The sequence below is a fragment of the Octopus sinensis genome, linkage group LG18, assembly GCF_006345805.1.
Source record: "Octopus sinensis linkage group LG18, ASM634580v1, whole genome shotgun sequence".
In the NCBI taxonomy this organism is placed as follows: domain Eukaryota; kingdom Metazoa; phylum Mollusca; class Cephalopoda; order Octopoda; family Octopodidae; genus Octopus; species Octopus sinensis.
The window spans coordinates 24,303,632-24,319,454 of record NC_043014.1 but is presented as its reverse complement, the minus strand read 5'-3'; the positions used below and the strand labels follow the sequence as shown (position 1 = coordinate 24,319,454).

General features: G+C 33.3%; 1 protein-coding gene across 1 annotated transcript in view; it reads right to left on the bottom strand.

The window, feature by feature from the left end:
- LOC115221209 (5-oxoprolinase) overlaps positions 1 to 15,823 on the bottom strand; it is a 180,558-nt gene that overhangs the window by 36,415 nt on the left and 128,320 nt on the right. Inside the window, 1 exon segment of the mRNA XM_036510593.1 lies at positions 12,960 to 13,034. Coding sequence (XP_036366486.1) covers positions 12,960 to 13,034 — 75 coding nt within the window.

Genomic DNA, 15,823 nt, shown 5'->3' with positions numbered 1-15,823 from the left:
GATTGTGCCCCTTTAAAGGGGCAAGATGCTAATAAAAGTGAACCACAATCCTTTACAAGCTATGGCCCTAACAAACTTCATACAGTTCTTAGAAGTGTAATATATTCTAAGTCACATTAGTAGCAACATGGACTTTCTCCCTCTTCTTGCTCTATTAGAGAATTTGAGTAAAATTATATTAATGTGTCTAACTGATTAAAACATTCTATTTATTTATTGAATCGGTCATACTGCATCACCTCTTGATATCCTGTTGCTTATTTTAATTTGATTTTATTCACCTTACTTTGAGTTGTACGGATAATACCGCATTAACTTGGCGCTTCAATGTAAGTATCTAATTCAACTGAATCTCAATTATTTATATATATCTATATATATAAAATTAATGTAGACAGCAGTTTGCAAAGCTTCACCAAAAAGGAAAACTATAAGTGTCATTAAATGCGAATATATATATATATATACACATGGAAAAATGTGAGCAAGAGAAATAATATTCTTAAGATTATAAACCTGGAAAATTACAGGACAAGTTATTACACTTGGAAAAGTTCAGGTCAACTTATTACATATGGTAAAGTACAGAACAAGAAAATTTTATTTACATTATTTACATTTGACAGATATTTGTCCTCATCTTCTTTGTTGTTAACACAACATTTCAGCTGATATGCCCTCTAGCCTTCATCAGGTGTCTTGGGGAAATTTCGAACCTGGGTTCTCATTCCTAAGGTGTTTTTCGATGTTGTTATTATTGTTGTTGTTGTTGGTATTATTATTATTATTATTATTATCATCATTCAGATCACTGCCTGGAACCGAACTCAGAATTCTTACTTAAAATATTGCAGCTAAGGATAAAATTTCAAATAAAATATTTAGATTTAGAAAATATTAGCTTTTATTAAAACTAAAAATTTAATTACAAGTTATTGCTTCTATCTGTTATTACTTGTTACTTCTATTAAAAATGAAAAATAACTCAATAAAAATATTTTTTGCACTTTAAAAACTTCATTGTTTTAATTATTAATTAATAATTAGGAATTTGAAAACAGGTTGTAAAAAATAATAGTAGTACATAATTAGTTAGTACAATAAATAGAATAATACAAAAATTAGTTATATATTGCAATAGAATCTAACTATAACAACAAATTCACAGTAAAATTTGCTTGAATTATTGTCAAGTTTTCACATTTATAGTCTTGGATCCAATGCCTATTTTTTACATAATGAATTTGCCTACCATATACACTATTCTACTTTGCATAAAACTTTAGCCATACTAGTACTTCCAGCTCTCATTTTTTAAGTATTCTAGTGTCAATATTTTAACAAAATGATGCTACCTTTTTTAATTATATGTTACTTTGTAAATTAAAGTAAAATAATTTTTAATATTGAAATATTATCCTTAGCTGCAATATTTTAAGTAAAAATTTTCTTGTTCTATACTTTACAAGAAATATAATAAGTTGTTCTGAACTTTTCCAAGTGTAATAACTTGTCCTGTAATTTTCTAGGTTTATAATCTTAAGAATATTATTTCTCTTGCTTGCATTTTTCTATGTCATCCATGTTTTTCCCAGGCTATGCTATTACGCTAATTAATAATGTGTCAAATGTACCAATTAGCAGTGTCATTTATAATTTTTTCCTTACCTCAATCATGCCAATGACATATATTAAAAGTCTTCTTATAGAACTATATTCATAAAAAAGTATAGAAGTATATTATCACCCTCAGATTTCAGAAAAAAACACTCATAACGTTTTTCTTTTAAAACTTCATTATATGAGATCGATACCATGAAATTCCTTGAATTGAGCTCTATTATTTAAGCTTAATTAAAATATAGTTTGTTTTTTTAGTTATACTTAAATCCAATTTTTTGTCTTACTTATATCTTTTTTTATGATACAACTTTTCTGATACAAAGTTTTGTTGCATGGAACCAAAACTATGAATCATTGAAGCTAAGATAAATATATTTTACTTTAAAAATAAAAAAAGTTATTTAGATCTAAACTTGATTGGTGGTATTACTTACTCTCCTATAACATTGCTACAAATTTTGATGTAAACTTTTTTCTACTGGATCAAATCTCAATTTATTTTATGCCAAAATGTAGCTAGGGACTAGTCATCTTCAAAAATGTTAACAGTTTTCAATTTGGTTAAGAACTGAATTAACGAAAAGCTCTGAAAGATGCTGCATGTGAGTAAATTGCAGCCTTAAGAATATTATTCAACTACTACTGTAGTTGAATGATATGTGTGTGTGTGTGTGTATAAGTAATGAAGATGTCTCTATATAGTTGCTTGATATGCTACATATAGGAGCCAGTTAATTCTCCGTTAAACACTTCCACTGCTTTAGACATGGAAAAGACACGGTAAATAATACTTGGATGGTCATGGTTGTAATGTGCTTGATCATAGGTCTTTAAGAGTTGACTTGAGGCTAAACTCTAATTGCAAGCACACACACACATCAGATTGAGTCAAAAGTATTAATAGTAGGTACCACTACAGAATACTGTACAATGGAGTTTGACCCTGAAAAAATCACACTTTTTGCTTCATTTTCATTTTCCAAGGAAAATTATATATCATTTGAAAGTTATGGATGTGAACCTTCTTCTTATATAGTTTTAATTAAAATCCTTCAGTTACATATGTCAGGGTCCCTCAAACACTCTGGTATTTCCATGCATTTACAAAGTTTGTCCCATTTTTTTGTAACTGCTGAAGAGTAGCCCACATTCTAGTTTAATGCACTTGAGTACCATAACTCAAGTTGTGTTAAAATCATACTGTCATGAAGAAGAAGCGTTTTGCTTTATTTTGACAAAAAAATTGATGGTTTAGGTCAGATAATTGTTACGAAATATAAAAGTTAAAATTTCATTATTAATTTTCACTTAAAAAAGGACGTATTTTCTTCAAGATGAAAAAAAATTTCTCACGAATTCTATATGGTTGTTGATATTTCTGGTTGTGATATGGCGAAGAAGCACAAAGTCACTAAAGAGGGTGGTATATTGATCCTACTTGCCAAACTAATGTATTTGTGTGTGGCAAGAGGTCTAACAGAACACAAATCCAAGACTTCAAGTATTGCAATTGAGCCAGGTTTTCAAGAAATGGGCAAACTAATTACTAAGTAAACATAAATTTTTACAAAAAATGTATTAAACTGAGAATGTTGTTTTTTTCTCTCTTGCTATTTTAACATATGGAGGGCTATTAGGTAAATCTAGCAGATATTCTTGTACATACAAATTTAGTTTTTCTTCAAGAAATATTGGTCAAATTCCACCAGTAAAGATTATATTCATTGCACAAAGCCAGATGTGATTTTTTTTTCTGATTTTGAATACAGTTAGTGTTTACATATTAATTTTGAGTTTTTTTTCTCTCTTCTCCCTAGCTAACAAGTTTGCTGTAAGTTACAGATTTACAGATGTTAAAGCCTTTATTTTACATTTTTAATGCTTAAAACAAGGTATTAATTTTCACATTTCGTTTGTTTTGTAATCTAGGTCTACATGCAATTCTAAGGAAGGTATCAGATGGTTTTGGGATGAGATAGAAACAATAGTTAAATCTCCCTTAAATTACACATCTCTATATTTTAAAATATTTCCAAATTTTTTTCTTTCTTTTTTTTTTTTCGAAAAGTTTCTCCCATCATTTTTAAGTGTGTGGTGCAAACAAAACTGTTGAAAATTGGTCTGGAAAATAAATAAAGAGATAGAGAGAGAAAGGGAGAGAGCGAGGAATTGTAAATTTTCCAAAATTTTTTCATTTCCAAGACTAATGCAAAAAAAAAAATAATAATCTTTATCTAAATAGAAAATCCAACTTAAGTGACATCTTGATATGAAATTTTGCCATTTATAGCTACAAGCCACACCAACTTGAGCTTTAGCATATTTATACTAAGTAAGGAGGTAAATAAATCCTGCAATTTTGGGATATGACACCATTTCAATAAAATTTTAATAGACTATTAAAATTTTATTGAAATGGTGTCATATCCCAAAATTGCAGGATTTATTTACCTCCTTACTTAGTATAAATGTGCTAAAGCTCAAGTTGGTGTGGCTTGTAGTTTTAGATTTAACTAGGTCTGAAAACACTGCAAAATTGACTGTTGTTGCATGTAACACCCTTACTCAACCACTCAAACTGTTAAATTCTAAATGGGACTTGATTTCCTCATGTCCCCACGTAAGGAAGTCCCTTCTAAAATTCTTCAAGCTTCCAACATGTTAACAATCTAATGGCTTTACATAAATATTTAAAACACTGCCCCCACTCCCCAAGTTTTCTTTCTAAGAACCTGAAGAAAATAGGCAACTACTATATCATGGTTACTATTAATTTGAAGCTGATTATCACCTCAGTTTCAAAGATACGACATCACAAATATAGCTACTTGCCTAATTAGGCAAATTAGGCAAAATTTTGGCCAATTCATTGACCATTCAAATTGTCATATTTCTTAAAATATTCAGCTGAATTTCACAAATGAGATATCAATGTTTCATTTTGGATGCTCTCCAAGAAAATTACATTTAAATATTTTCAAAAATTCACAGTAGTATCTACTAATTGCTCAAACAAATTACATATAAAAACCATGTAATCATCAAAATCTATCTCATCATATTATATTGTTTGTGTCATCATTGTACCAGAATCTCAATTCTACACATACCATTTGGCTGGTTTAGACCCCCCCCCCCACAAAAAAACTCTCTGCACCCATTTTCAACCTCAACCTCATTGTTGAACCTTCATCTGTGCAGGAATCAAGCCATGGCTTGGAAAAGGTGTTAATCTGATGGTGCAAGGTCTGGACTGTAGGCAGGATGAGGAGGCAATACTTCCACCACCCTCAAGTTCACTCTTGGTCATAGTGGCAGTGTGCGCTGGAGCACCAAACACACAACATGGCCTTCTGTTCAAATCACCCTTGTTTGGCAAAGGTTCTGAAGCTTGGCTAGAATGAAGCCATTGGTTTCTCTTATTGGGATTACAAAAATAGATCCATTTTTCATCCCCAGTTACAATTCAGTTCAAAAATGGGAATCTCAAGAATTTGCTAGTAGTTGTTTGTAAATGTTCATATATAGTTGAGCCTGGTCACTGGTCAGTACATGAAAAGTTTCTTGAGAGCATCGGTTTGCAAAGCCAAGCTTATGGAGGCCATGATTGATAGTGCTTTGTGAAGGAACAAGTTCTACTGAAAATGCACAAGTGTTTGTGCTTAGCTATTGTTCAACCCTTTCAAGCAAGGCTTCATCTACCACAACAGAATACTGACAGAACCTTCCTGAACTTAGTAAGCAAATATTTTCCTAGCAGCCACAAGTTTCATAAGGTTATTAATGAAAGTTAGTTACAGCTGCATAGACAATTTTGCCTCTTCTTTAGCTAGAATAGAAAAAAAACTAAATCCACCCACTACTAATGAACCCTTACTTCAATGCAACCATCTTAAAAACAGTGCATGCTCTCTTTACAGTAAATGCCCTAAAAAAATGTTTATTGCTCTGAAGTTTCAGCTACTAATAGTGACAGCAAAAATACAAAATAGGTCTTACTGAGAACACTTTCAAATTGAAGTATATTCAACATACAAATACCTTCAAACATGAAGACAAATAATCTGCAACAACTTTCTCAATTTATATTTGGAGTTTAAGAAACAAAGAAGCTAACTATAGCATTAATTGGACTATCATAGAATCAGCTCCAGCATGTTCCATCAGTAGCAAGTGCCAACTCTGCTTAGCAGAAAAATTTAACACCTTTACTCTACCACTCAAACTATTAAACTCCAAGTGGGAGTTGATTTCCTTCTAAAATTTTTCAAGCTACCAGCGAGTTAACAATCTAATATTCCTTCAACTATCCCTGGGATGTTCATATGTCAACCCATTGCCTCACCAATAAACCATCATCTGTACCAGCACTATATATTTTTTTTACTAGTATCCACATATACAGGACCTGACCTTTGTTACAGTTGCTATATGCCATGATACCTCATATCTTCAACAGTTGAAACCCACTTTCTCTTTCTCGCAACACAGTTTGGATATCATGGCTTATTTCTAAACCAGAGAACATTCTAACATCCCATTTGTCAATAAGAGACAATTCACTGTTATATATTATTTTACTTAACTCCCCTGATTTATCTACTTTAGATTCATTCCATGTAATTCAGTCCACTCCCTTCACATGTCAAATTTCTGCATCTTTTTCTTATTTCTACATCCCTTATTTCATAATTTTTATAGGTGTGTATATACATGTGTGTATGTGCATGTATGTACGCATGTATATGTATGTGCTCATGTATATTTTATATACATGCATATATGCATGTGTGTGTGTGTGTTTACAAGCTCTACAATCTATAAAGTATTTTATTTGCATACACTTGTTATACCTCATGCTACCTCACATCTTCCAGAGTTTGAAACCCACTTTCTCCTTTTCACAATGCAGTTTGGACAACATTTTTGAATGCCAATGCATCTACAATCCACTGTTGTAGGAGATGTTTACACACCACTCACTCCTGAACTTTGCATCATGGCTTTTACATACTTCTATACCAGAGAACAGTTAACATCCTGTCTGACAATAAGAGATATTTTACTGTTGTTTCTTATTTTACTTAACTCACCAAATTTATCAATTGCAGGTCCATTTCATATAATTCACCCACTCCCTTCACATACCGAAATTCTTATTTCTACATCCCTTATTTCATATCCTTTTATAGGTGCGTATATATGCATATACGTATGTATGTATATGCACATATGAGTGTATATATCTCTTATTATAAAAGGCAGATTTTATCATAGGATTTCTTCAATTACAATTTACCTAGCATTTTTAAGAGTAGAATGCATCGGGTCGTGACAGGTCCACTTTTTAAAATTTCAACCCCAATTAAGCAAAATTTAGAGAAAACTCACATTGTGGTGTATGAGTCAAATGCTTCTCTTAGTGTGGGATACAGCACACGCAAACGCACACACACAGTGTGCAACGAATAAAATGAAAGTAATTCACTTTCTGTAGTGAGTGATTCTTTCACTCTGCCTCCCACTTCCTCTTTACACACATAGACACGCAAATATATAAATAAAATTGTAAGCTAACGTGCGTGTGTGTGTGCATGTGTGTGTGTGTGTGTGTGTGTGTGTGATGGTGCGTGTGTGTGTGTGTGTGCGTGTGCGTGAGTGTGTGACAGGAAAGTTTTTTACGACGAATATAAGACCTATATCCAAGTAGCAGAAAGATCGACCAAAAGTGTATATAGATATTTAAATGTATTTATATATTCATCTATACACAGATGTATGTATAATGTGTGTGTATATATTTCCATAGAGGTAACATTTCACTACCGTGCGTGTGTGTGAGTGTGTGTGTGTGTGTGTGGTGTGTGTGTGTGTGTGTGATGGTGCGCGGAGGTGTGTGTGTGTGTGTGCGTGTGCGTGAGTGTGTGACAGGAAAGTTTTTTACGACGAATATAAGACCTATATCCAAGTAGCAGAAAGATCGACCAAAAGTGTATATAGATATTTAAATGTATTTATATATTCATCTATACACAGATGTATGTATAATGTGTGTGTATATATTTCCATAGAGGTAACATTTCACTACCGTGCGTGTGTGTGAGTGTGTGTGTGTGTGTGTGTGTGTGTGTGTGTGTGCGTGAGTGTGTGACAGGAAAGATTTTTAGGACGAATATAAGACCTATATCCAAGTAGCAGAAAAATCGCCCAAAAGTGTATATAGATATTTAAATGTATTTATATATTCATCTATACACAGATGTATGTATAATGTGTGTGTATATATTTCCATACACGTAACCATTCACTCCGCACAAAGTCTTTTAGGACGAAAATAAGATCTAAAGTTATCTCTAAGTAGCACAGAGATCGCCCAAAAGTGTATATAGATATATAAATGTATTTATATATTCATCTATGCACACATGTATGTATAACGTGTGTGTATATATTTCCATAGAGGTAACCATTCACTCTATACAAAGTTTTTTAGGACGAAAATATTTATATATAAAAGAAAGGTTGTGTGTCTGTCTACTCCGATTTAGATTCCTAACTACTCCCACATTTTGCGATGCAGTTTAACCAAAACCGGGTATCTTATAGTCGTCATTCATATCGAGCCCTTCTGGGTATTAGCGCGCGTCTACGATGAGTCTATGATTTTACAAATAATTTACCATCATTTTTTTCCATTTTAATGCATATTTTAAAAAATAAACGGAAGTAACTCTCAAACTTCACACCAATATGCGTGCTCATATGCGACGTAATATCACATCAGCAGCATTTCCTCACACCCTCCTTGCACTTGGCGAAGGCAAAATACCAGGGGATGAAAATGGTAATATTGCCATCGATTCCATTTGTACCATTGTTAAGACGCCTTCTGATCTCAGAGATGCAGTGTTCCCAGATCTACAAGCTAATTATCAGAATATGGAATGGATTGGCAAAAAGGCTATACTGGCCCCGAGGAATAAAACTGTTCACCATATTAATGATGAAATGCTAAAACTCATTCCTGGGGAAGTCTATGTATATCAGTCTATCGATACAACTCCTGATCCAGAGGACGTCATCAACTATCCAATAGAGGTACTCAATTCCTTTGAGCACCCCGGACTACCACCACACTTTCTCAAACTTAAAGCTGGTGCCCCTATAATGCTCATTAGAAATTTGGTTCCCCCAAAACAATGCAATGGCACACGTTTGATCGTTAAGTCCTTATCTCTCACCATAAGCTTATATCAATATTTGCCTGAATAATCATCATAATTCAGTGCAATCATTAACAGTACTTTCAAGCAATTCAGCCCCGAGCAACGCCGGGCAATTCTGCTAGTGTATATATATATATGTACGTATATATATATATATATATATATATCATCATCATCATCATCATCATCATTTAACGTCCGCTTTCCATGCTAGCATGGGTTGGACGGTTCAACTGGGGTCTGGGGAGCCCGAAAGCTGCACCAGTCCAGTCATATATATATATATGTATGTATATATATATATATGTATGTGTGTATATATATATATATGTATGTATATATATATATATGTATGTGTGTATATATATATATATATATATATATATGTATGTGTGTGTGTGTATATATATATATATATATGTATGCATGTATGTATGTATGTGTATATAGATAGAGTATGAGAGAGAGAAAGAGCGATACATGATGTGTATGTATAATATAAACAAACACATGTATACATATGTATAAATCTATATATACACATACATATATATATATATATATATATATATATATACATGCATATGTATATATACATATGTATATATATACGCGTATATGAATATATTAGGTATATGTATTTCTGTTTCAATGTGTGTGTGTACGGGTGTGTGTGAATGCATAGAGAATGTATAGAGCATAAGTGAGGGATGGAGGGGTGAGAGGGGGAGAGAGCCGGGGAAGAAGGAGAGAGAGATTGATATGGGTGTGCTCCATACAAAGTGGCCCTTGTGTTGGAGACTGACCTGACATAAAGGTCAACCCATCACCACCACCTCAACCACCACCTCCACCACTAAAACTACCATCGACACCACACAGCACCACCACCACCGCAGTCACCACCACCACCGTCACCAACACCACCATCACAACCACCCAGCACCACCACCGTCACCACCACCACCACTACCACCAGCATTTCGTCAGGCATGCTAATGATTCTGCCAGCTTTCCAACTTGATGATGATGATAATAATAACAATGATGATGATGATGATGATAATTTCAAATTTTTGCAACAAGAGCAGCTTGGGGTGGGGGATGTGGGGATGAGCCGATTACATCGAGCCCATTGCGTAACTGGTACTTATTGTATTGACCCCCGAAAGGATGAAAGGCAAAGTTGACATCAACGGAATTTGAACTCAGAATGCAACGGGTGAAATATCACTAAGAATTTCACCCAGCATGCGAAGAAGAAGACGAAGAAGAAGGAGAAGGAGGAGGAGGAGAAGAGGAAGAAAAAGAAGAAGAAAAAGAAGAAGAAGAAGAAAAAGAAGAAGAAAAAGAAGAAGAAGAAAAGAAGAAGAAGAAGAAGAATTGGAAGAAGGAGAAGAAGAAGAGGTATTTATTTCTTTATTGTCCACAGTGGGCTAAACGCAGAGAAGACAAGCAAGGACAGACAAAGGGATTAAGTCGATTACAACGACCCCAGTGCGTAACTGGTACTTTATTAATCGACCCCCGAAAGGATGAAAGGCAAAGTTGACCTCAGCGGAATTTGAACTCAGAACATAATGGCAGACGAAATACTGCTAGGCATTTCGCCCAGCATGCTAACGTTTCTGCCAGCTCACCTCCCAATAAAGATAATCTTTTCTGCTACAGGCACAGGGCCCGAAGTTGTAGGGGAAGAGCGTAGTCGCTTACATCCACCACGATACCCAACTGGTTCTTAAGTACCAGTTACGCATTGGGGTCGATATAATTGACTTAATCCCTTTGTCTGTCCTTGTTTGTCCCCTCTGTGTGTAGCCCCTTGTGGGTAGTAAAGAAATATATATATGAGCATGTCTACTATATGTAGTTCTATGAATGAGAATACATACATAAAACAAAACATACAAATTTGCACATATGCATACATATATATATATATATATATATATATATATATATATATATATATATATATAGGTGCAGGAGTGGCTGTGTGGTAAGTAGCTTGCTTACCAACCACATGGTTCCGGGTTCAGTCCCACTGCGTGGCACCTGGGCCAGTGTCTTCTACTATAGTCTCGGGCCGACCAAAGCCTTGTATATATATATTTGTAAATGCATGAGTATGTGTATATATGTATGTTTATATGTATATGCATACATGTATATGCACATATAGATGCATAAACTTTACACCCATTTCCTTATTTATTTATTTGATCCACATTTATACATGTCTATTAAATACTTCATTCTATTTTATTTACATAAATATACACATATCTATGTATGTGTATGTATGTACATATATTTATACGTGTGTGTGTATATATATACATATCTATGATTGTGTATGTGTGTGTTTATATGTATGTATAGCTGTATGCATGTATATTCAGATATGTGTGTGTGTGTGCATGTACATGTATATATGTGCATATATATTTATAAGTATTCATTATATATATGAGTATGTGTGAGTGAGTATAGATATATATGTATGTGTGTATGCATGTATGTATACATATATTAACACAATGTTATTACCAGTTCACATATGGTTGTGGTACGTTTCAACTTGTAAACAAGTCCTTCACTGTTTTGTCATGGGGGAAAATTTTTCGCTGTAGACAAATGTAAATATACCTAAATTAAATCAGTTTCCAGCACCACCTATCTAGACTGTGAGGTACAAGCATTTCAGAGTGGTTATCTTCTTTAAGAATCAATGCTTGGACACACACATATGTACATTCACATGTGTATATATATATATGTATGTGTGTGAGTGTGCATGTGTATATGTGTCTGAGCATTGAATCTTAAAGGTCAGCTAAGGACAATTGCATGTGTAACCTACTATGAAGAGCAAATCAGCAGTACAAAGAAATAAAATGCCAATCTCTTTAAAATCGCAACTACATTAACAGTGCTAGAATCACCATCACCTACACCTACACATTCAAAACAGTTTTCCAATGACCCTTTAGCAACAACACACACTGATAATCTTAGTGGCTACTACTAAATTCAGGCCATGACAGACAGAGAGGATGTTCTTGAAGCCAAGGATCATAAACTTATGGAGACGATATTTATATATCACCTGAGGAAACACAGCTAGATCTCATAATGTGGGGAAACAGTTGCATAATCAAGTATCTGTACATCTGGAGAACTATGTTGCATGGAAACAATTGTAGTAATTAAAAAATTAATATCCAACCATAACCCTTCTTTTTCATCCAATTTTTTCAATTATACATACATACACACACACACACATATATATATATATATATATATATATATATATATATGAAACTGAGTGATTTGCACATACACAAATGCACACTTAAATACTCAAGGAGAATCAATTCCATTGTAGTAACAAGATTGTTTGATTCAATATTCAAAGCATAACTTCCAAAGGACTACACATTTAATGTTCTTTTTAATATATCAGATGCACACAAACATCAACACACCACACACACACACACACACACACACATAAGTATGGTCAAGAAGTTTGCTTCTAAACTAAGTGGTCTTGAGCTCAGTCCCACTGTGTTGCACCTTGAGTAAGCCTCTTCTACTGAAGCCCTGGGCTAAACAAAGCCCAGTGATTGGATTTCGTAGAAGTAAATGGAAGTCTGTTGCATGTATACATACATACATACATGTATGTATGCATGCATGTGTGTATGTGTGTGTTTGTATATGCCCTTGTCTAGACATCACATGATGGTTGTAAATGAGCATCTTCGTTATACAAGTGAAGTTGTTTGCTTCCAGTCTTCCATGAAAAATTTGTCTGGGCATGGGGAAATATTACTCTGCTTGGAAACAGTTGAGGGTTGCCAACAAGAGGGGTAATTCTACCATAGAAATTCTGCCTCCAAAAATTCCATTTGATCCATGCAAGCATGACAGACATTAAATAATGAGGGAGAATGATGACGTTACATGCACAAGAATTTTTAAAATCATAAGTTAATCTGTAATAGGGATAGAGAACAAGTTTACAAGGAGATGGTCCTGACTACTTTTTGTACACTGAGAAGTCAACAGAAAACAGTACAGATAAAAAAAAAATACTCTTACCTGAATGTGTTTCATATAGGCCTGTACCACTCTTAAGGAATAATAGTCAATCAACTCCAACACCAGTTCAATGCCCTGCAATGCAACACAACATAACATAACAATAAAATTAATCAAAAAGTGGATTTGCAAGATATGTGTGAGTTTGATAATGAGAAGAGACTAGAATTTTATTTACAGTATGAGGGAAGAAAATGGTGGAGAGGCAGAAAGAAGGAGGATGAGCAAAATGAGAGAATGAGAAAGATGCAAAAAAGAAGACATATTTCTTTCTCTAAAATGTTTCTTGCTGAAACTGACCAACAGATTTCAGTCATATCAATCTCACAAATCTGGGAGAGGCCTGAAAGGCTAGAGGCATTGCCTTACCTCTTCTGGTTAACATATAAAAAAGTATTAAAAAGTACTTTTTGTCAAAAGTTCACTGGGTTAACTTTGATATTGCAACATTTCAGCATTCCTACAAGAATCATGAAAAAACAATGTGTGGAATTTGAGCAATGGAGACTGTATGGATATCCATTTTATGTATGATGGATCCACTGTTGATTCTAATTATTCAAGTGGTAGGTCTGACTTCAGCTCCTTTGTTAACAATACATCTTGGTCTGACATAAATATTACTACTGATTCAGTGTTTTCTCTTAAAAATAATTTTACTAATAATACAATTAATAAGATACTAGTTAATAAACATAATAGTATATGTAAGTGTAACAACCAATATAAGTGCCCATTTAATAACTAGCATCTCAGAGCAAACTTAGCACATAACTATTCCATTCAAACACCTGATAAAGTATACTATTATATTAGTACAGCAGTGTCAAAATTCAAATCCAGAAGGAATAATCACATAACAAACACAAATTACATAATACATCATTTGCAAAATTCATTTGGACACTTAACAGAAATATTAATTACTCTATTATGTGGTTGATTATACATACCACACTTCCTTATAAAGTTTTACTTTGTGTTGCATGGAGGCACTAGAAATCTAAAGTGTATGTCTCGAACTTATTAATAAACAAAAATTATTGATCCATTGTTCACACCAATCTTTTAAAAATTTAACTAACTTATTTCATATAAAATGAGATATAGAAAGTTATTGATTATGTTTTGTTTCTCTGTATTACTATAAAACTTCACTAATTTGTCCCTGTGCCTATAGTCTTGAAACTCTATCTGACCAATATCTAAAGTATTAGCTATTTCCTATGGTATCAATCATCTGATCTTTATTCTTCTTGTCCCTAACTATCTTAATGATATATGTTTACCCAACGATGATAAATAATATGATATATATATATATATATATATATGCATATATATGTGTGTGTGTGTGTGTGTGTGTATATACACACTTATTATGTGTGTGTGTGTATATATATATATATATATATATATATATATATATGAGATGTTCCTGCATAGCAAGTGATTTGATCTGAGATCGTGTGCTGAAAAAAAACAATTGCAGTGTGGAAGGTGTTTGTAAGCCATTTAAGAAACACACAAAAGCCGTTCGATTCACTTCAACATTTAAGTTTAATTTGTCAAAATATTTTCGTCGCTTTAAGACCGTGACCTGTTCACTGACAAAAATCCGTGCAAAGACAAGGGCACTGTGAAGCACTAGCTTTGCTAAAGATAGGAGTCAAAAATACTCTGAAGCCACAAAAAGTATATTTGACTCCTATATATATCTATTAATTTTGCTTATATGGTTTTAAGCTTGTGGCCACTAACATTATTATCTCTCATGAGTATCAATGACTTTACATATTAATATATATATATATATATATAACTGAGAATGTGTGTCTGTCTGTCTGTGTAAATCCCTAAAACTTGAGAACTATACAACCAATTTCACTCACATTTTACACACGCCTTACTTATTGTCGATGTAGTGTCATGGGCAAAAACTTTTTTTAACTTCTTGCCTAGGGCGAACCCACAGCAATATCATATCTTCTCCACTATTTCAGTATTACGTGTTAAAAGTGAAACAAAAACATCTCTCTATTGTAATGTCAGATGCTTTCAGTTTAAAAGTGGAACTATTATATAACAGGAATGAACCATTAACAGTGGACATCCATTTTGCTAGAAGATCCGCAATGGTCTTATATGCTACACCACTGGTTTTCAATTAATATAAATCAAATTAATATTTAATTTTTCACCCTTATTATTTTAAATTTACATGTAGATATATGGATGTATATATATATATGGATGTGTGTAATACATATATATATAACACATACTATTATATATATCAATATATATATATACATCATATATATACATATAATATACATATATATATACAATATATATACATATATATATACATACATAATATATACATATATATATACATATCTATACATATATATTATATATATATATATAACTATATATATAACGACATCAGGATCAGCTAAATGGTTGCCAGAAGAAGCTTAAGGATCCTGCAAATGGACAAGATTTAGAGACATACTACTCGAAGCCTTTGACGAATAGAAGGGGATACAGCTTCACTTAATGTGGAAGAAACTGGAGATTCCTACGAGACAATCTGCTGACAGCTAGCTACTGAACAGATCTGTGGATGAGCAAAGTACCATCTCGAACCAGAGTAACATGGTGGTGGAACACCGTGTTGACAGGGTATTAGACAAAAGAGACAGGCTTGGAAGGACTGGAAGAACGGTGGTAGCAGGGAATTGTATCAGACAGCCAAAAGGGAAGTTAGGAGACAGGTTTATTTCGCCAGAGGGGAAGATAACAAAAAATTTGCCAATGTTTTGAGCCGTGAGGATGAAAGACTTGAGGTATTTCGT